The sequence below is a fragment of the Dermacentor albipictus genome, chromosome 5, assembly GCF_038994185.2.
Source record: "Dermacentor albipictus isolate Rhodes 1998 colony chromosome 5, USDA_Dalb.pri_finalv2, whole genome shotgun sequence".
In the NCBI taxonomy this organism is placed as follows: Eukaryota; Metazoa; Arthropoda; class Arachnida; order Ixodida; family Ixodidae; genus Dermacentor; species Dermacentor albipictus.
Window position 1 is genome coordinate 48783482 of NC_091825.1, and position 20978 is coordinate 48804459.

The 20978-nt window shown below is 43.7% G+C and overlaps 1 protein-coding gene across 3 annotated transcripts in view; it reads left to right on the plus strand.

Moving 5' to 3' along the window:
• Nucleotides 1-20566, plus strand: part of LOC135899233 (potassium voltage-gated channel subfamily KQT member 1-like) — a 307969-nt gene extending 287403 nt beyond the window's left edge. For all 3 annotated transcript variants that reach the window (XM_065428502.1, XM_065428503.1, XM_065428504.1), the window contains 4 exons: nucleotides 6243-6316; nucleotides 8827-8954; nucleotides 13258-13354; nucleotides 17390-20566. In XM_065428502.1, the coding sequence (XP_065284574.1) occupies nucleotides 6243-6316; nucleotides 8827-8954; nucleotides 13258-13354; nucleotides 17390-17968 (878 nt within the window). In that variant the 3' untranslated portion in view covers nucleotides 17969-20566. The remainder of the gene's footprint in view (nucleotides 1-6242; nucleotides 6317-8826; nucleotides 8955-13257; nucleotides 13355-17389) is intronic.
• The last annotated feature ends 412 nt before the right edge of the window (nucleotides 20567-20978 follow it).

The following is a 20978-nucleotide window of genomic DNA, read 5'->3' on the forward strand; positions in this document are numbered from 1 at the left end:
GTATAACTTTTAGAAACATTAAAATTACCCTAGGTAGTTTACACTTCTTCATTATATCACACGCAACAAGCTTCCTATGTCAACAAAATATAAACATGCACTATTTAGTTCACCGGCGAAACCCACCAAGCGGATCGTGTGAAGCTTGAAAATAGGGAGAAAACTAGTCTTTTTAATTTAAGAGCACGGCAACCCAACAACCTTCATATTTTCGGTTTCATCGGCAGTAACAGCTATACAATTCTCTCCAATTATATAACTGATGCTGTATTCTACTCGCCGAGTCCTTCGAGAAAGTTTTACGCGTTTCAAATAGTCTTTTATCAAGAAAGAAAAGGGAGTTGAACAATATTCATTTAGCCTCTAATAAACCACCGCACATCAAAATTTGTTTCTCATTGTCACCCGTTGCCGCCAATTTTCTTTCAATATATACTTTGCCAATAATCTAGTTTCTTCACTGTAGCATAAATACTTCCATATACTCATTTTGAGCGCTTTTGTTAGCTCTCAACAGTTTCGCTGTAAAAAGTAAAACGCTATATTTCAGAGGATATGCGACAATAAAAGGTTGCGGCAAACATGATTAATATTGCAAACTGTTGCACTTATGATGCGATATTTCGTCAAAAAAGGGGGCACTTCGCAAAGTCACAAAGCCACTGGAAACACAAGGGCGATGTTTAGGCAAATCTATGAACAACTGGCCATCATTCTCATCGTGTCAGAACTGCTATGCTTGCAGCGCCCGTCGACACAAGCGCCAGCTTTCCCACCAGTAATATTTACCCGAAACTCTATGATGCTCGTAGGTCATGCGGGAAGTGCAAGGCATATCTCTGGCAGAGATTTGGCCTCGAAGGTCGGTCATGCGTTCGCAAGCCAAAGCTTGAGGTTGTCGGGATAGCCACAGAGCACGGCGATGATAGGATAAGTGAACTCACCGAAGCATTCGACCAGGGCTGATGTGTGGTTAGTGTCACGTCAGCACGTTGTTTGTATCCAACTGCTCGATAAGCAGCTCGCGCCTTTATTAACCTTCCCCGCGTGCAATGACTTGCATAGCCATACATGTACATTTTTTCGACTAGTCTTCGCCGCCGTGTAGTAAATATTAGTGGTAGTCAGTATCAATGTTTCTTTGCATTGTTGCCCTGTAGAGTATGTCGGCAGCATAATGTTGGAGGTTTCGATGCATTATCGCAAGTTCGTTTATTGAATTTTATTGAAAAAATTTCTCAAAACTCACTAGGTACAGTCCATCTTTCTTTCAATATGCGAAAGTGAGAAGCTGTTAAGTAGTCACGAGCGCACGCTTAACTTCCATGACGTCACGAGAAGTGGTGTGCAATATGCAAACTCGCGCTTCGTATTTCCCTATTCCGTTTTTTTTGCTTTTTAAAGATTTCACTCAAGGTAGAACTAACCTTTTTAATATTTCAGCAACATATTTTCATATTACATGCAGCTCACGATTCATATTTAGCGTCCCTTTATCTTTGAGCTGCTCATTTTTGAGGCCAATATGAATGCTGGGCAAATATCGCCGCAAAGGCGCATTCCAATTCCGAAGGACCCTTGGAGCTTGTTTTTTATATTGTCAAATCTATTTACTCATGAGGATAAACGTTGAAACTTTCTTTAGTTCGACATTTGCCAAATGGGTGCACTGGATATCATTTCAAGTGGCCTCAAAACGCCGATCCCAGGCAGAGGTATCTGAAATAATCAGGCAGTTTCTGAGCTGATGGCAAGTAGTTCGAGTTGCTGCGCAATAATTTATAACTGTAAAAGCTTTGTCCGCTGCTGTTTAACAAAAGACTAGAAATGATATTTCCATGCGTGGTCGAACAAAATAAAACTTTTATTAGATAGAGAGGAAAGCTAACGAAATACAAAAAATATCACGTAGCATGTTTTTTTGTCGAAATGAAAATATATAAAACAAAATTTGTCAAACTATAATGGTGATAGCCACTTATTTTGTTTTGTTTTTTTTGTCGAAGGGCGTTGTGCACTTCTAGCAAACAAAATATTGCGTTTTATTATTTGATTTTTGCGTTTTTGAAGTTATATACATCGGTTCACTGAAATTATTCGCTTTGTATAGAAACCTAATAAGTTGTCCGTTTAAGTGCTTCTCAGTAATGTGCTTAACCATCAGGTCTGTGTGTTCTAATAAAAAAATATGTTCAAACATGGAGCAACGGCTAGAAATGGCGTATGCGGACGAACGCGGTATACAATGCGTGCGCCTAAATTCAAGGAAGTTCAAAGAAAATTTAGAGGTGTTTGGGTGATGCTCTCAGGATGTGTATTTCAAGCTCACGTTGCACGTTTGCAGCAGTAGTTTTCTCTATAGCAGCAGCAGCTCCTCCCGTCAGAAAAGAAATAAATGATATGAAAGATGCTGACATTTGAAAAAATTCTGTGCAAAAAAGCAATCTGTGAAGTAGATAAAGATTGCATGTTATTATTTTCAATTATTACTCTATATGCCTGGAATATTAGAAAGGTGTACAGCTGTTTGATCACAAGTGATTGTGATGCTATGTAAAATATGCCTCCTTGGATTCGTGCTTTTTCATATTTAAGAATCATAAATGCTGTAATCTGAGGTTAGCTCAGTGAAACAAGAATATGCCAATCAACTCCGAAATTCAGCCTCAATGTTCAATGAAAATTGAAACCATGCGTACCCTGAACCAGAAGTCTTTATTCAGTGCCAAGCGACAAATTATAAAACAATCCAATGTGTTTCAGCTTGACCCACCTGAGGCACATCATATTACACATTGTTTTCAATCCTCTTAAAAATTAACTGTAAAGCGATTGCTTAAGATGTTCAGTGCGAGTTGAAGTTCGATGCAGTGTTGTATAAAAATAGTTCGGTAGAAGTTTCGCTGTCCCTTTTCGAAAAAAGTGACAGTAATTTGCGTCGCCAAGAGAACCAACCATGAAGGGCGTTTCGAATACTTTAGTTGACATGATAATCCACGATTAAGCATTACTATCAAGTTCATCTCAATTTTTTACGAAGAAATAGGGTTTCCTCTTTAGAAAACACAAGGAGATGGTTTATTTGTGCACGTAGATGAAGACGCGCTATTGGCATCTAACCATGGCATTCGTATTGCATTTTTAATATACCAGTCCATAATAAGAACCAACATCGCAAACGATTACGCTCCTGAGATGTCTTCCGCTACCAGGAGCACATATTCGGCTAACACAGGTCGTTGCTAGTGAAGAGCATTTCGTGCTTCGTAAGACCGCTTGGCTCTGGTAAACATCTGTTCGAGAAGCTTACTGGCATTTGCGGCTTTTGAACAAACCCATTCTAGAGTATTACACCAAGATCGAAGCCAGTAGTTAGTATGCTCAGTTTTTGCAATAGAGTTACATTAAGAAAGCACTGCTTTGGGTTAGAATTTAGAGTGCCAGCGGCGAAGATCTACGTGGCTGTATGCATGTTCTTGTTTCGAAACGTGATTTTTTGCGGCTGGCATGACCATATAATTTGACGGAAATGCTGGCCCTTGTGTGACCGTACACATACCCTGAAACGTACTATCAGCAGCAGCATATCACTAAGTCATACTTACACCGCAGTTTTCCAAATGCGTAGCCAATTTCGGAGGAGGGTCAGTATTCACCAAGAAATTCTTTAATTAGAGCGATTCGCATAAGAAATGGGCGAACAATCTTGACATAACCAATCATGGCAAGGGTCAAGTAACAGTCCTTACGAACAAATGAATTTTAGATCTGGCTTTACCATAAAGAAATGAAGCTCTTTACAATTTTGGGGGGAGGGCGTGGGATGAGAAGTAGCTTCCAGGAAAGGGACCATAATATAGCACACGGAATGCCCCCGTGGGTCACTTCAATGCTATCGCATTCTCAAGCAATGGTAAGACAAAATGGTTTTACTCGGTCTTCATCAAGCTGTTTATTTTCTTCAACGCCTACGTAAGGGTGAAGATCATTCGCTTATGCTTCTTTGCTGCCTGTCAAAGTGAGTTCCATCTGGAATTTTGTCCTACCCTGTATTCTTCTTGGCTCACGTTTTGCTTGACGTGAAGCATGTTTTTTATTTCCTCTCGTGACCCCCAGCATGTTGATTGAAGCACATGACAGCCTGCATTGATTTTTGTCATTGTTTCTTACGACGACCCTCAAGCTTGTTCACAATGCACCGGCACCTGCATAATAGAGTTGCTTATTGCAGCGGCATTCATTTACTGAATGGTATGGAAAGAAAAGAAGACCACATGATAAAAAAAGTCTTTTGGCCTTATGATTGAGTGCTGAAAGAATCTTTTCACTGTCTATAGCATATTGAGAGCGTGGAACATTTGTGATGGTCCAACTTCCTGCTAAGCACACAAGATGCTTATATAAGTTCAGCGGCCTCAGAAATAAGTCTTCAGCACAGCTACACATTGCATGCAGGCCGTTGCAGAACCTGCATATTGCAACTGATATTCAGAGGGTGTTGAAAGGAGAAGGCCGCCAATTAGCCCGCACAAATATCTGTTTTGAAAATTGAAGTTCAAGCTGACTGTGAACTTCAATTTTCAAAACAGATATTTTCAAAACAGATAAACAGATAAGATGCTTGTGATGCTTGAATCACAAATTAAATAAGTGCCGTCTGCGGTTGTTGATAAACGAAAAAAAGAAGCACGTCCACATTGCTGTTTTATTGCTTAACTGAGTTTAGGAATTGTTGGAAATTTCGTAGTGCACTGTGCACGATAGCTGTAGTGTTTAAGTGTATAATTGAGTGCTGCATGGTGTCCTTTTGTAGAGCAGAGAAGTACATTTTGCGTAGATGCGTTAATTAGCGCTTCGCAAATATTTTAGGCCACTTTATGAGTTAGCATAAGTAAATATCTTTGTCTTTTTCCTATAGCAGCCTTGTTGATAAAATTATATAAAAGCGGAATTCCGAGGTGCAGCCCTGCTGTACTGTTCTGTCCCGTCAGACGCAGAAAAATGCGTTATGGCATTGGTTTGTGCTTGCTTTTTCTATGGGTTTCGAGAACTTGGTCAGAACATCACAGCTAAAATCAAAATTGAATCACGGGACCCCGAAGCAATAAGCATGACAAGGGGCACGTGCACCATTCAGCGCGCGATCACTGCGAGTTATCACGTGTCATAAAGTGTGCGCTAGGAAGGCGAATTTTGCAGTGCTTGCCCATATTACTGCAGTGTAAACAATATTGTTTGCTCTAAAACATATCCAAGTAAATTTATTGCTCCAGGAAGTGGCCAGCTGAGTTTGCTACAAAGCATCAACTCATCTGTAATACTAAGTGTAACAATCAAGCTTATTTTTGCTATTTTCAAGCTTAACTTTGCTAGGTTCTTTTTATCAATGTAGGAGGGAAAAGCGATAACAGTGGCAGGTTTTCCTAAATTACTTGGCTCTTTCTGTGGATTCTTTGTATAAGCATCAACAAATTTATTTGGTATATTTCATTTGTTTCAGTGCAAATGTAGCAAATTATTATTTAGGTTAGATGAAGAACTGACACGCCTGAACACAGAGTGATGCCTTGCAACAAAACAATGTTTGCAGAAAGGAAATGGTGCAGGTTTTGTTTAAATCATTCTTCTTGTAGTATCATGTAAGCCAGAAACCCACCTAGTAGTGCTTCATCTAACACATTATTAAGGCGTACTTGTGTGGCCAGTCATTGTTGCAGCCCATCAGTGAAATACATGATCGAGGTCGGCGGTACTTTCGTCTATTATACGCCAATAAACTGGTCATGAAGTTTGTGCTCCTACTTGGAGGGTATTCAGCTAGCCTGAATCCAGGTTCAAATGGGCAACATTGCAATGACAATAAAAGAGTTTTTAAGCAACGAGAATTTTTGAAGACCTTCAGTGCAAGCAAGTAAACACGAGCACGATTTGTCCAATCAATCATTTTAATCTACAGTATTATTGACCGGAAAATTACAACTGGCACCTGAGCAAATCCATAATGATAATTTTGGAATTATATGAAGTTTGGATTGATGGAGAAAATATCATGTGGTAGCACTGGTATTCATGTGTGTCTAGCTTTTTATCCATACGGTACGTTATTAAAGAAATGTGCATCTACGTATCGCCTTCAACTTCCCTGCGCACAGTGTTTGTTGTAGCTCTGTGTGTGAAAAATTATGGTCCGTAAATAACTCGCAACATTGTTCTGGCATCTAATATTTTGTTTTATATTGCAGACGAAGAGCCTGAAGAACCTAGGCTTACAGTGCTCACGAAACAGCATAAAAATGCTATTAGATCGCTCAGAAAGGTAAGTCTACAGAGTTCATTTCTTCAAAGCTAGTGTGCTGTACAAGACATTTCAACGTATGTCATGGTATGTCATCATAAAAGACGTAAGAAATGTTCATTCATGCAAACTTCAACGCAAGCGGAAGAATGCTGGATGCGCATACCTAATCGCAGCTTGAATAAAAAAACTCCAAAACAATTTCCAATACTTGTATTTTCTAGATCAGCGTTTGTATTGCACACATATACTTTATTTCATTTGGTTTGCTGTGAAAAACCAAGTAGAATAGTTAAACTCTGGCTTGAGTGCTCGCACAAAGCGTCTTGAGGTCACCTTCTTCATGCTGTATTTTCTGAAAAGTAAGACCGTTCTCAAATTATGGAGTTTTACGTGTGAAAACCATGATCTCATTATGGGGCACGCCGTAGGAGTGACTCCGGAAATTTGGACTACCTGGGGTTTTTTAACGTACGCCTAAATCTAAGTACACGGGTGTTTTCGCATTTCGCCCCCATCGTACTGGAGCCACAGTAGCCATGGTTCGATCCCGCGACATCATGTGTAGTAGCCCAACACCATAGCCAGTAAGGAACCGCGGTGGGTGAGTTCGAGCAGGCTTGACAAAACATTACACATAAGCTTTCAAGCTGAACACGGTTAGGCTGCGTTTTGACTGAGTGACCGGTTATGTTACCTTTCATTAGCATTCTGTGGTATAAAAGTTATAAACAGGGATAAGGTGCCTCGGAGAGGCTGGCCAATGTTTTCATAGGAGGACCAATCTTCGTCTATGAAGATAAGTTCTTTTTCCCCTATCTTTGGCAAAATAAGTCCGCATTTCGAAACGTTGGCAAGCCTTTCTGAGACACCTTATCCCTGTTTATAACAATTATATCACAATACGCTACTCAATCTGTCAGCACCATTGTTGATTTTAGACTTTCATAAGCACTGTATTTTCCAAAGAGTAGCATGCTAATTACCTTGAGAAGAGATTGGAGCATGGCTCCTTACAATCAAGTTAGTTCAACTTGTGTCATTTGTTAATATTCGAATGCACCAGCTATGACAGTATCTTTAGTGGGAATCATGGTGTAACTTTCTAGACGGGCTGACTAATATGTGCAATACGAGTGATGGATTTATGACCAGCGTCAGCCGCATCTCATCTTCTACAAAACGGCTCTTTATTCAGGCGTAATCGTGTTGTATTTACACAAACATCTAATTGGAGCGCATTCAGTACGTTGTTGATTTAAGTTAGCAACGTTACCATTGGGTTTCCAGGTCAAAGTGGCAGGCGTCAACATGACCAGTCGGGTCGGCAGTATGAGAGGGGAACAAGAAATGACTTGCGATAGCAAATTAGTAGACAGCTGTACGATGTAAGGATTGTAGTTTTATGGGCCGTGTAAACTTGTAAGCGTTCGGTTACTAACTAAATTAACAAGCATTGTGACATTCACGCACAGATAAACAGGAACACATCTCATTCGATGACAACGGAAACTACCTGTCGAAACGCTGGAGTGAGGAAGCGCGGCACTAGCAAAAGAATTGACCTTCGTGTTGCCTTTTGCTTCAACGCGAACTAAGCATTGAAAGCTCAGCGCATACGAAGCTACCAGCACTCGGCGTACTTTTCGCGCATCGCAGAGGGCATTGAAAATGAGGCCCGCGCGACCGCGTACTTTGTCCACAGCCCAGTTGGCTTTCAATATACGGCTTTCGCCGCATCTTGAAAGCCTTATACAGCAGCAGCCGGAGTAGAACGCCAACCCTTCGTCCCTGCCCTTCCCCCTGTGCCTCGAGCGCGACGGAAGACGGCGCGCTTCCTCCCCGCTTTCCTCCCTTGTGCGAGCGAGATTTATCCGCGATATTCGTGTAACCCTTGCAAGTTTCACTCGCACGTACAGCACACGGCGCGCAGTGACGATGTTATCGTGGTTGGACTTTATAGGGCACATCACGACGACATGGACGACGACGGTACAAATGCGCCTCTGGTCTTCGTATAATTGCTATCACAATAATACGCCGAGAACCCAGAGCACGCTGGTGATTGATAAAAACACTTCTAGAGATGGTGATAGCAGTGAGAAGTTTGAACTGGCGGAAGCAAATGAAGTATTGCGAGCTTACGGGCCTTCATATAAAACAAGACATCCAGCTTTAAATGGGAAAAGCTTAGACTTTTTACCATTTCTGGGACAATTCTGGAAGCCAATACAAAACACTGCAAATACATAGTGATGTGACATGACGAGTGAGTGTAGTTAGAAAGCTACCAGCCACGTGTCAACGTAGGTCACCACAAAGCTTTTTATGAGACAGTGCCTGCATTATAAATGTGAAAACACAGTCTAAACTCAGCATTAAATGAAATTAAAGAGTAAAACTGAAATTTAGTTAGCTTCGACATGCACTAGCGGTACTTCAGCGCCCGTGTTCAGTTTCTGCTATGCTTGCGGAAAATTTGTTTGTGACTTCTTGAGATAAATACTACCTTTTCATGGTTTCTTTTTCAGATTAAATATTTCGTAGCGCGGAGGAAATTTAAGGAGGCCCTGAAGCCTTATGATGTGAAAGACGTCATCGAACAATACTCAGCCGGTCATGTTGATCTCCTTGGACGAACCAAGAATATTCAATTCAGGTAAGTTTCACGCGGTTAATTGTCGGTATCTTTATTCTGTAGCTTTCAAATCCACATGAGCTATCAACTGCTTCGATTTTCGTGCGACTCCATTATGCCGAGATAAACTCAAAGCACTCCGCAGGAGGCTGCTGATTGGCTTTTAACTGAATAACTTACTTTTCTACGATGTCCTACATATTTAGGCACAGTCAAAATTCACAGGCGCGCTACTCATAGGAATGAGTGCCTATGAGAATAAAAGTACCGTTTTTGTCTTTGGTTGTCTGAAGAAGCATGTAGTAGAGTTTCGCTCAGCTTGCAGTAAAAGGGAAGATGTCTGTACACAAAAAAGCGTGGTAAAAAAACTCCTAATGGTTAATATATTTTTCAATTTAACAGTATATCCCACAATACAGCTTTGTTTATACTGGCTTCCATAACAGTGGTCAGGTGAGCGTACCACTTCCACAATCTCGTGCCGCTTTTAACGCTGCAAAAGGATGTCAGGAAACGGCGCAAGATTTTCTGCAGTTTATTCGCTTGTTACAATGCCTAGCGCTTCCTTCGACCCGTAACCCTGACGCATCACAGTGCTACTAATTTGTATAAGATGCGATATTATGTCAGCATGTGCAAGCTCTTACGCGCATTCTCAACAAAGGCGATACTGTATGCGAGTGTCGATAGAGTGACACATACATAGCTGCAATAGGGCTAGATGTGTGTCAACTGTGCTGCCTTAAAAATTTTTTTGCGATGGAAATATTCTTCTGAAGTGGTTTCGTAACTGAAGCAAGCCATGCTTGACGGTGCCAAACAGAAATAAAAGCGGAATAATCGGCCAGAAGCATTAGGGTCAAACCAATTGTGCTAGCATCGTGGCTTATGCAAGTGCATTCCAATCGCTAATGTTAGCTAATAATTCTCTTCATAGAAATCACTGAGTAGAGCAAAACTATTCTTCAACAGTGATCAATAACGCTCTTAAGAGTAGAGACTTGGGAATGTCGGTAGGTCAGGTTTGAAATAACAGCGCGAGAAGCAGGGACAAACGACAGGCGCACACAGCACTCCCAAAAGAGCTGGCGATACTTTACGCCAACTATACGACCAAATATTTAAACGAAAGGGTACTCCACCTTATAGCTATTATTTATTTAGGTGAGATTTTCTGCTGAAAGGACAATTGAGAATTTTTTCCGCTACGCACGCACACAAAAGCAGAATATAAGTTAAAAAAGCACCATGAAATTAAATATGGTTATAAATACGTTTATTGAAGGCCTGTGCAACTCCCTGAAATTAAAAAAAGCTGGCACATCCCATGCATTGTGGGAGTGGTTGTTATGCGAATCATTGTGCGGGGAGCCTACCAAGTTAACGAAATGAGAGAACCAAGAAGTAGGCTGCTGTTTCATGACCTACATGACACGCATTTCGTGACATTTATGTCATGACCTATCTTTTATGTTAGCCATACACTCTTTGAATACTATGCCAATTTTGACCCACACCGAGATAAAGAAACGACCATGAGAGCACCAAGACGTAGGTGGGTGTTTCATGACCTACATGACAAATATGTCATGACGAATCATTTATTTTCGCCATGCACTCTTCTGACACTACGCTAATGTCGGCAGATACCAAGACGTAGGTGGCTGTTTCATGACCTACATGACACGCATGTTATGACACTCATGTCATGACGTATCATTTATGTTCGTCATGCTCTTTTGTCCTACTGTGCCTATTTTGGTACATACCAAGTTAACCAAACGACCAATGTAAAAGTGGCAAGTGTTCGCCAAGAAATGCTTCCCATTTAAAACATCTACCAGCCGAGGTGCCGGATATTGATAAATCGACAGTTGATCGACAATCGACAATTGATGATATAAGTGGTGTAATTTTAGAGCGCAGCTATCAGGCACCCGCTCCTGCGTTGCGTGCTTGGCGTAACCGAGCGAACCGACCTTGGCCCAACCGAGCGCACGAGCACAGCGAAGGATGAAAGAACGAACACAAGCGCAGCGGGCGATAGCGGGGTAAAGACGGCGATAGCGAAGACAGCCTGAGCAGCAAAGCGGCGGAAGCCTCCTTGAAGCATCAACAGATGGCGCTCACGTCCGCGCATCCGCGGCAGCGGCGGCGTGGTCCCAGCGGAGGAAAGGAAAAAAAGAACCAGAAGGCTCTCCTTCGGGCATAGCGTTCGCCGCAAGCGTTTCCCGGTAAAGATTACGATCGCTTAAACTGCAGTTGCCGGGAAGCGGCAACTGTGTGTCCGTTCTATATATATATATGACCGCGCCACTGGGCGCCGTGATTGGCGTGAAATGAAATGAAAACACGTATAGAGCTACGCTCAAATTTCGCATTCGGGAGTGTCGTAATCGTCAGTGAATTTTTATAGTGCATCTTGTTTTCCATTTCGCCTCAAATTCTAGACATGCGACAATATTCGTAGTTAACCTGTCACTATACTTCTCACCATAAAGTTGTACTCCAATTATTCTATAGGACGTGGGGTTTCAATTACATGGCAGCGTTATAGCACAACTTGAATACACGTTAAAAATTAAAGTATTATCCATACATAGAAAAAGGACGCTTGCTGCTGTTCAGAGGCTGTTCCAGGATAAGTTCTCACAGTTCTAGTTACATGTTTGTTTTTCATGCCTGTCAGTGAAGTGAGTTATTGGTCCGTGCGTGGGGCTAGATTGCAAGAACACCAACTTGATTTAGTTCCAGCCATGTTGCATTCAAGATAGGTTATAAATAAATGCGTCTAAACCTAACGTAACAATATTTCTTTCCCCGAATAAAAATACTAGACATCACAGAGGCAGTACACCTAAACGGAGAAGTAATAAAAAACGGTAACAATGCATATATTTAGGTGCCATTGTAGACTATCGCTTCAATTTACACCATCATTTTACATCAGTTTGCAGGAAGGCTTCCATTAGTAAAAATGCTTGCTCAAATATGGGTAAATTTGGAGTCCACACGTTCACCATGGTATAGTTTAGTTTAGTACATACCATACACACTGCTGTGTTACATCATGGGGAAGTTCACACGCTACCCACACCTGGACGTAATACAAGTTACAAAAACAAGGACTTCAAATCCTCAGAACGACAGAAAGCTGAGCTAGTTGGTAAGGATTCATAATGCACAAAAGAGATGAGGCGTGCAGACAGGACACAAGAGTAGAGAAGTGGACAACACGAACGCTGATTTACAAAAAAGAGGTGACGCGTGCAGACAAGACACAAGAGAAGTGGACAACATGAACGCCGGCGTTCGTGTCGTCCACTTCTCTACTCTTGTGTCCTGTCTGCACGCCTCACCTCTTTTTTGCATTCAAATCCTCACTTTCTCGTGAAGGCTATCACCGTCCATGCCATTTTTGGTCAACTAAAGATTTACTCTCTTCCCGTGCTATATATGTACATCGTTGATATAGAATTTCTTAAACTTTAACACCGCCTACTTACACTGGACATTGTTAAAGCTGACTTGCTTTCTAATCCTACCAATGTTAAGCTTTCCGCAAAGCGCCATCTTTTCTGCCTAATATAAATACTAACTATGGCAAACAAACTGTAACTTGTTCTTCTATAGCATTTCGTAATTTCTTAGACACTAATGTTAAAGATGCAACATTCATTACCCTTTACTGGAATACATCGAATCATTTTCATTTATTCTAAAGCTCTTCTTTTATTTTTTATTTGTTGTTTCTAGTGCTTATCTTCTCAATTTTATTTGTACTTTTACGCTTGCAAGCGTTTTATCGCTAAAGGGCTCTCTTGTTATTTTCCTTTTTCACTCTCACAGCAGGTCCCGCATACGCTTTGCTGAGCCACAGGGCCACCTACTGTGCATGTAACATTCTAATATCTGAAGCAACTCTCTGAAGCAAATCATAAACCTGAAGCGTAACGGAAACAAAACTTCACCAATCATTAAATATATGATAGGACCAGTTGGCTACGTATTATTCTTCCGATGTTCTTGCTCTTCAACGCCTTTGAATTAGTGCAACGCTCTCGCTTCACTGTGCTCTACTCTGATGTATTGTTTTCCTTATTTTTCTTTTTTTTGCGCTGAGCAATTTCTGGCGCAGTTTGGTCAGGCCTCCGAACTTCATTATTAACTCGTCGAATTTTCACAGTGTCATGTTATGCATATAAGTGTGCTTTATACCGAATTTTCAGATAGTGCCTTTGGAAACTTGTAAAAGAAATTGGCTGCGCAGGCGCGTGTACTGGGATAATGATGATGTCTCGCCATTTCTTTACTTTCTTTACAGACTGGACCAAATATTAGGAAAAGTTGGCTCCAAAGCAAAAGATGTTTACGAATCAAAGATAAGCCTAGCATCGAGGATCGTGAAAGTTGAGCGAGCCGTAAGTACTTGTTTGTTTTTATCCAGGAATGTGAGAATACTTTATTTGCAATGTAATATGCCGTCATTGGCTAGCTCGAGCACACGTTACGAATAAAATACGGCAGATAGAGGACGGAGCTTCTTTTTCTTCTTATTGTTTTCTCTTCCATTTCTGGAACGTCTATAGGTTAGTATTAGGAACTAATGCAGAAGCCTGGGAGTGTTATCCTAAAATCACGCGCCTTTTCTTCTATGTTCAATGCCTTTGGTGCCGGACTTCATGTTTAGCGGCGTGATAGATCACCAGCGAGCCACGCTCATGGGTTTACTTAGGAAATGTAGCCATTACCATAGCATAGAGGGTAGTGCGGATATAACCTATGGATCATGTATCGGCTCAACATAGTGACGCGTCCACTATACAAGTTAGCCATGAATGTCATAGGCATAGTACATAGTGTGTACCGTTTTTTTCTGGAGCGTTGCCATTCTGCTTCTACACGGCCGTCTTAGCTTACCTATATCGGATAGCGCACCTGCATTAAAACCAGAAAACGTATTCGAAGGTTCAAGCAAGAAATGTTATCTCACAGAGCAACGCTTATCGGAGCAACTGAAGGTTACTCGGGGCTTTAAATAATGATTGGCCGACAAATAAACATAGCAACACTTTTCACCTCGTTCTAGTCTTGTGCTGTCATTTTGTCTGTGGATCTTGACAGTGAGCGATTGTTGTTCCTCTTATCGGTGTACAGCCCATCAGAGTTCGATCGTATGTTGTGTCGAGTCAGAATGTGGTTGGGCTTTTTCGTTTCGTTGACGCTTTGCAACACATCAGCTCGTACTCCAGTAGCACCATGTTTGAAGACGAGCGTGCTTTTTAAAGTTGTACGAAAGGAACTGCCACTTTTTACATGCGAAAGCAAAAGCAGCAGCATCTGCTTAGATACTCGGGGTGGTCAGATTCGATCACATACGGTTTGTTCTCGTGCATTGGAGCGCCCATCGCAGCGAACGGTCGTCGAGCGAAGCGAATCGGTCAGTACACGTGGGGAAAAGGACTCGGGGTTCCCTCAATAGCCAGTGATATGCCTATAATTAACGATGGCGGCCACAGTGAAGGCGCTAGGTCGGTCGATAACGGCACTGAGTAATAAAAACAAAGCGCATTCTACCTTAAATTGCCGCAACTTTATCACCTTAAATTAAGATCATAGCTCTGCCTTGATATAGGTACGACGGCCTGTACTTATATAAGGCATTCACTACCTTATGCAAAAGTTTTGAACTATAGCGTGATTCAGGCCCAATATAAAGATTTCTGAAGCTTCACTGGCGAAAAGAAAAAAAAAATATTAAAATGAACAATATTCAAGGTAATATTCAAATGAATGGAATATTACCTTCTATTGACTACCATAACGTAAATGCCGCTTTGGTTCATTATTTGCCACCAGAATATTAGAAAATTAGGTACTTCTGCAGCAACGCTTTCTTGCAAGAGGTACGAAAGTATAACAGTTGATCAATTTACAGACCCTTTTTGCGGCGATCCCATGGGGGCCTCCATGTTTGATGACGTGGTGACGCTTCTGTTGCTTGGCTCAGTAACCTCCCTTCCCTCCGTCCTTGCAATTGATGTGCATGACGCCGCTGCGGCTCAGCTAACTTCTGTTTCGCCAGATATCGTAGACCGTGACTGGGCAGACGACAAGAAGCTTTGGACACAGCTTCAGAGGGCATGTAAGAGCTCATTACGCCTTGTGCAAAAGGCTGCTTGTACTACAAGCGGGGCTAGAAATCTATTCCAAGCTACACAAAATTTTCTGTTATCAATAAATATAGATGAATATGTCTTGCTCTTAGCTCTTTATTTGGTAAACACTTTAAAGAAGCGGATTGTCGTATTTCATACCCATGACGTTATTCAGTGTGGCCACCACCTGGTTCTTTATATTCTGCTTAATGGCTCGCAGATGAGCTCAGTTGCGAAAGATTTGTTCTTGCTGCGCATAAGGCTTGGAGCCTGGATCTTTTGTATTTGGTAATAGGCTTTTTTGCAAATACGTGTTATCAATATAGTCACTCGCGTATTCTTTGTAGACAACCAGGAAACGTTCAGCTTCGAACATTCTCGTGTAGTCAGTGTAGCCACAATCAACCATGCTTCGGCACATTGATTCAAGTACGCACCCATCCATTTATTCTTGACACGTGACTGATAGAGTGAGTGTAAGTTTAAAGGTACGTTGCGGTAAATGTGTGTTAATAACTTACGAGAACATTAGTATGCGAGGAAGCAGCACTACTCCCGCTGTCGATGTTTAATGAGCGGTACTCACTCTTGCCGACGCTCCCTGTCTTCGGAGGTTGGCGATAGAGCACTGGCGGGCGAGTCCAGTTATCTTTTTTTCATCCTCGAGGACAGCCATGCACACCGAAGGGCCGGCAACACAAGTCATTCTTATGTAGAAGGGGTTCTTTGAACTTGGTCACGCCGATTCATTCCATTCATTAATATGCCAATTGCTGCTTTTGCAGCCAACTACTGCACACGTCTCCCCCCCCCCCCCCCCCCCGCCACACCGTTCCACATTTTGCAGCAGGAATGGAGCGCAGTGCTCTTGTAGACACCCAGTTGCATTCCCGACAGCTTATCACACAGTAGTAGGGCAGACGCGGTAGTAGTTTCGTATTCGTGCGCTTTCGCTGAGGCAACGTGCGGCGTGGCGCCGAAAGCGTCATTTCGTTCCACTAGAAGAAACTGCTTCGCGAAAAGGGCCTATACTGCTAAATTATTCGATCAGATCTCTATTCTGATTCATGCAACAAAACTGGGTCGACGAATAGCATACGAGAAGCGGAGCAAGCTTCATTTTCTTGAATTGTTGTGCAAAAAACTCTGCGTCGACACTTTTATTTGAAGTCAGTAATTAAAAATTTTTCACGTTTGTGCCTTTTCGGTGCACGAGATGTTCACGACACTTGTTAGCTTGAGTCATTCACACTTGTTTTTTTCGAAGTGCAACGTAGTCCGTCTTTGCCGATACACGAATAATTAAACCGGGCGAGACGTCGTCCTAATATGAGATGTCACGGCGATTTCATGCAGGAAGTTCATGGCATCGCCGCCGTCCAGTCTCCGAGGCGAATCCTTGTTCCTTTCTGTCCTTCCTTGTTTCCGCTAAGCGATACTTATGGACAACTCAGCAATACGAAACGACTAGCCCAGCAACATGTACTTCAGGATTATTGTCTTTGCGCCTCGAACACGTTAGCTTTGATTAAGTTAGTTTAGCGCAAAAAGCGTTAGGGTGGCGCGGCCTCTTCTCATAGCGGTTGCAGGGGCATCGAGCGTCACCGGCGGACTTTCACCAGTCGCGTTCAACCGCGGTTGCTAAGGCGCTGTGCCTTCTAGATTTTCAGTACATGGAACCCGTCCTCCACTACGGTACCTACTGTTGTCTGTCTGGCACAGCGATGGACAGATGGAGAGTGAACGCCCGCTGCTTCACCTGTTTCACCGTGCCGGCAGCCAGCATCCGAGCGTAAACTCGATCCAACTCCGCCATGCCGGCCCACCTAGAAACAAGTACATACAACACGCGCAAAGAAATTTCTCCTCTTTAGTGGCAAGCGAGAGTCAGATATTCAGGGAAAAAAATCCCCCGCATTTCCTCTCTCGCACCCGCTCTTACTCGCGCATGCGCACGAACGTCCGGCGCCTCCCGAAATGCCACGCCCCGCTATACTTACGTCGTCCCCCGGAGCCTCTTTTACGTGTGCGTGATTGAGCCACGATCGCCGGCTCACCGTCGCCCTCTTTCACTCGCACATGCAGCATACGGCGCGCGGCGACGATTTTATCGCCTGTGAACTTTATATGAAAGCTCACGGCGACAGCGACGCCAATGGTAGAAATGCGCCTGGATAGTCATTGCTTTCATAATAACAACGAAAGACGATGCGAAGCCGCTAGCTTCATTTCTTCAGGGCCGTTGTTTTGGGTACACGAGTGCGCTGTGTAGCACGCGTTTCACCACCCCTACCGCAGGTCGAGGACATCGAGTCCAAGCTGGACCAGCTGATGGAGATGTACATGGAGGACCGGGCGCGACTGTTGGCCGTACCCGCCGTGCCTCCGCCAGGGCTCAGCCTGCGTCACCAGCCGCCGCCACCACCGCCACCGTCAGCGGCGCCTTCCATGGCGCCCTCGCCGCCGCCTCCGCCCCAGCCACCACCTCAGCCACAGCCACAGCCGCAGCCGGTGAGCGGGGCAGCTCCGGCGCCGCCGCGAGCCACCCTGCTGGACAAGCAGTGCAGCGAGCCCAACACGCCGGTCACCAAGACCTTCGAGCGGCCCACTGTCATGCAGCGTGGCAACTCGGACTTGGGTACGCGGCTGAGGCGCCGCAACCAGCAGAGACTCCAGGCCACCGAGGCACCCACGGAGGACCGGGGCGGACCCACGACGGCCGCGTCTTCGTCGTTGGCCAGCACTTCGGAGAGCGCGGCGGCCAGCGACGACGAGCCGAGCGGAGCTGAGGAGGAAGACGTGAGCGTGGTCACCGTGTCCGTCACGGAGACGGCCGCGCTCCTCAGGCCGACGCTGCACAACTTCTCCTCCGCCTGATTTCCAGGCCGGGACGTCGCGGGGCGACGCCTCCCGCTCGCGCGCGAGTCGGCGGCGGAGCGCAGCGCCGGCGCGCCGCCGAACGGAGGCCGTCACCCGCGCCGCCCGGCTACGCAGGCGGCGGCCGTGACGACGCGGCACCGCATACCGATCGTGACCACGATGCTGCCCTTGCGCGCATGCCAGCGCACCCTGTTTCACGACGCGATTTTACGGGAGGCCCGTGACAAAACGCGATGTTTCGCATGAGCACGTTCTCACTCGTTCAACTGCCGCTAAACGACAGTCTGACCTTGCCCCAGTGGTGGGCGCTTTGCACCGAAGGTTACGCACCACCGCACTGTAGCAAAACAGTTGTTTACTGATTCGTTCGACACTAATTATTTCTGCTACTGTGGGCGACACGAATTCGCAGAAAGCTGTATAGGATAAATTTTTTAGGCAGTCGCGTAAAATTCCAGGATTTACTCGAAATTGCCACAGCGGCAACGACAAAGGTGTTAAAACTAGGAATTGGCACAGCCTAGTCACACGACTTGTTAAGTCAGGCGAATATCGCCACGTTTGATGGTCCACTAAAACAAAGTGCTGTGCGTTATGAAAGGCCTTCACATCGATGGTGGTGCTCCGTATATTATGTCGCCATTGTGTTCAGTCCTTGTGCAGGCGAAATGCGCAAGTCTCACTGTCAGCAGAGTGGCCAGTTCTGAACCGTAAATCCACGCGAGAACAATGAACCGCGCTCATTGTAGTTGCTACCTTTACGGTGCACTACGCGAAACACTAAACAGCCAAACATTCCGATAGCCTGAGTGGTTTGTGATGACGGTGCTTGTCAACGATTCAGACTGATGCACAGATTTTCTAGTATAAGAAAATGTGTTTGCGATAGAGTGGTGCTTAATGGTTGTTCAGAGGACATTGTTCCCATTTGGTAGTTCTTTCAAGATATATTTTGTATAGGTATCAAAACTAAACAAGCTTGCGACCAAATTTGAAAGAAAGGCTTTACTAATTAAAGCTTTGCATATAGTATGATGTGCTCAAATGTTCTTGCCTAAAGGCCACCTTCATGTCCACACCTGCGCATACAGTGGATGCGCCGGCTATTCAGTCTCCTTGACTACGTATTTGTGTGCGGCTTTTAATCGCTCATGCTGCTTGTATTTCTGCTGTTTCCTGTACTGCGATGGGGATCCTCATCAGTCGCAGTTCTTGAAGCGCAAGAGGTTATAAGTGAGGGCAAATAGGGCAAATATTTTATTTCTCATTTTCGTGGGGGAAGGATAGCTTTATGAACATGATTTTTTTTGTCAGCCTGCTGCTCAGTTTGTCAACAACTCTCTCTCTAACCACGCGATTCACTTTCTCGACGAATTTATGCTATGTAGCAAAGTTAGACTTCCGCGTTACTCACCATTCCTGCAGCCTGGATTTTAGAAATTTAAAGAACCCTCTTTCCCACGATACTCTGTGATGATTTTTCACTGTGGTTTATGAATTACTTACTTTTCTAGTCCGCCAGTATTGGTTCCCTAAACTTTTGATTACAACGTCATCAGCAAACGAATATGTGACATACGATGTTGTCAAGATTGCTATATGTTCGCCAACAATGCGGTACCCGAAGTTAAAGCTGTATTTAGCGTTAGGCTGCTTGCTGCCACGTTTTAAGTGTCGGCTTGCCGTCACAGGAGAAGACACGTGACCTCAGTGCTTATTATTTCGTTACAAGAAGAAACATGCTTATTCAAATGCATGCCTCAAATAAATTAGCAGTGTGTCCTAATTAACTCAGCTTTGACGGAGCACACCCTATGCTCCTTGATTGCTTGTTCGGTGGCTTCTGTTGAGAGGCACAGTTTCAGGAGATTGTGTGACCATTTTCTCCATGATATTCGAAGTAATCTACGGATCGCGATTGAAGACATAATAAATGTTATCATCATCTATCTTATGAATAAGCTAGCATATGTTCGTTCTACCGTATTTGTTTGCAGGAGTGAGTTTTTGCGTCAAAATGTCGCTCGAAGCATAATTGAAGCACTCCTCCTGCAGTAATCTGTTGCAGTGCATCTATGATTGCATGCGGCAACAAAATTAGTGCAGAAACACACATTCAAACAACCTGTTTCGTTACCGGCCCCATCTAGAGAAGCTTTTGACCAGCGCACCTCCTGTAACGTTTAGCAGTGCCAAGACGGGTTACCGGCTTGGAACCCTGCTGTTGCGGCAACCATAATTACACCATCGGCACTTCGCAAAGACTACACTTCTCCATAGGCACAGAAGCCCGTTTTTACAGCCTGTTGACACGGGAAACTCTATAGCAGAAGTATGAGGATCACTTTTTAAATCCAAACTTGTTCTCTTGAAAGGCCTAGTTCGCTTTCTTTGTGTGTGTGATTTGATGGGAGGTTGTGTCTTCCACTGCACTAGATGTCATGTTTGTCGCAAAATATTTGGCACAAGGACTTAAGTGTCTCCACGTTTTTCTCACTGTTTCAGCTTTACTTATTTAGAACAGGCTGTGCAAGTTCTGGCAGTATTTGTTTCCTCAGCCTTTTAAATAAAGCGACAACACAACGAGCGCTATCACAGATGTTCTCTCGGCATATTTTTCGGAATCGTAGCAACATATTGACTCCTATCATACAGAAGACCCGATTTTTTAATTAGAGGGGCATCTCTTGTAGTTAGGTCTGTTGAATGCGCTGTGCTCCGCTTAACTGCTTCACCTAAGAAGCCGATAAAACCTGAGTTGCTAGCTGCAGGCGCATGAAGGGTCATCGTGGACTCTGAGAGCGCAATTTATATGAAATACGTTGATTTCTCAAAATGATCGGCTGCCGAATTTGTTGCAGTATTTCTCACTCTTACACGGAAAATGAAAAACAATGTATGAAAAAGATACAACACAATTCCACATTTATTTTACTATGTGTTTAGATTTGCTGTCTACAATAAAAATCCCCAGCATATCAGATACCCTGGGGGAAAACCCAATGTG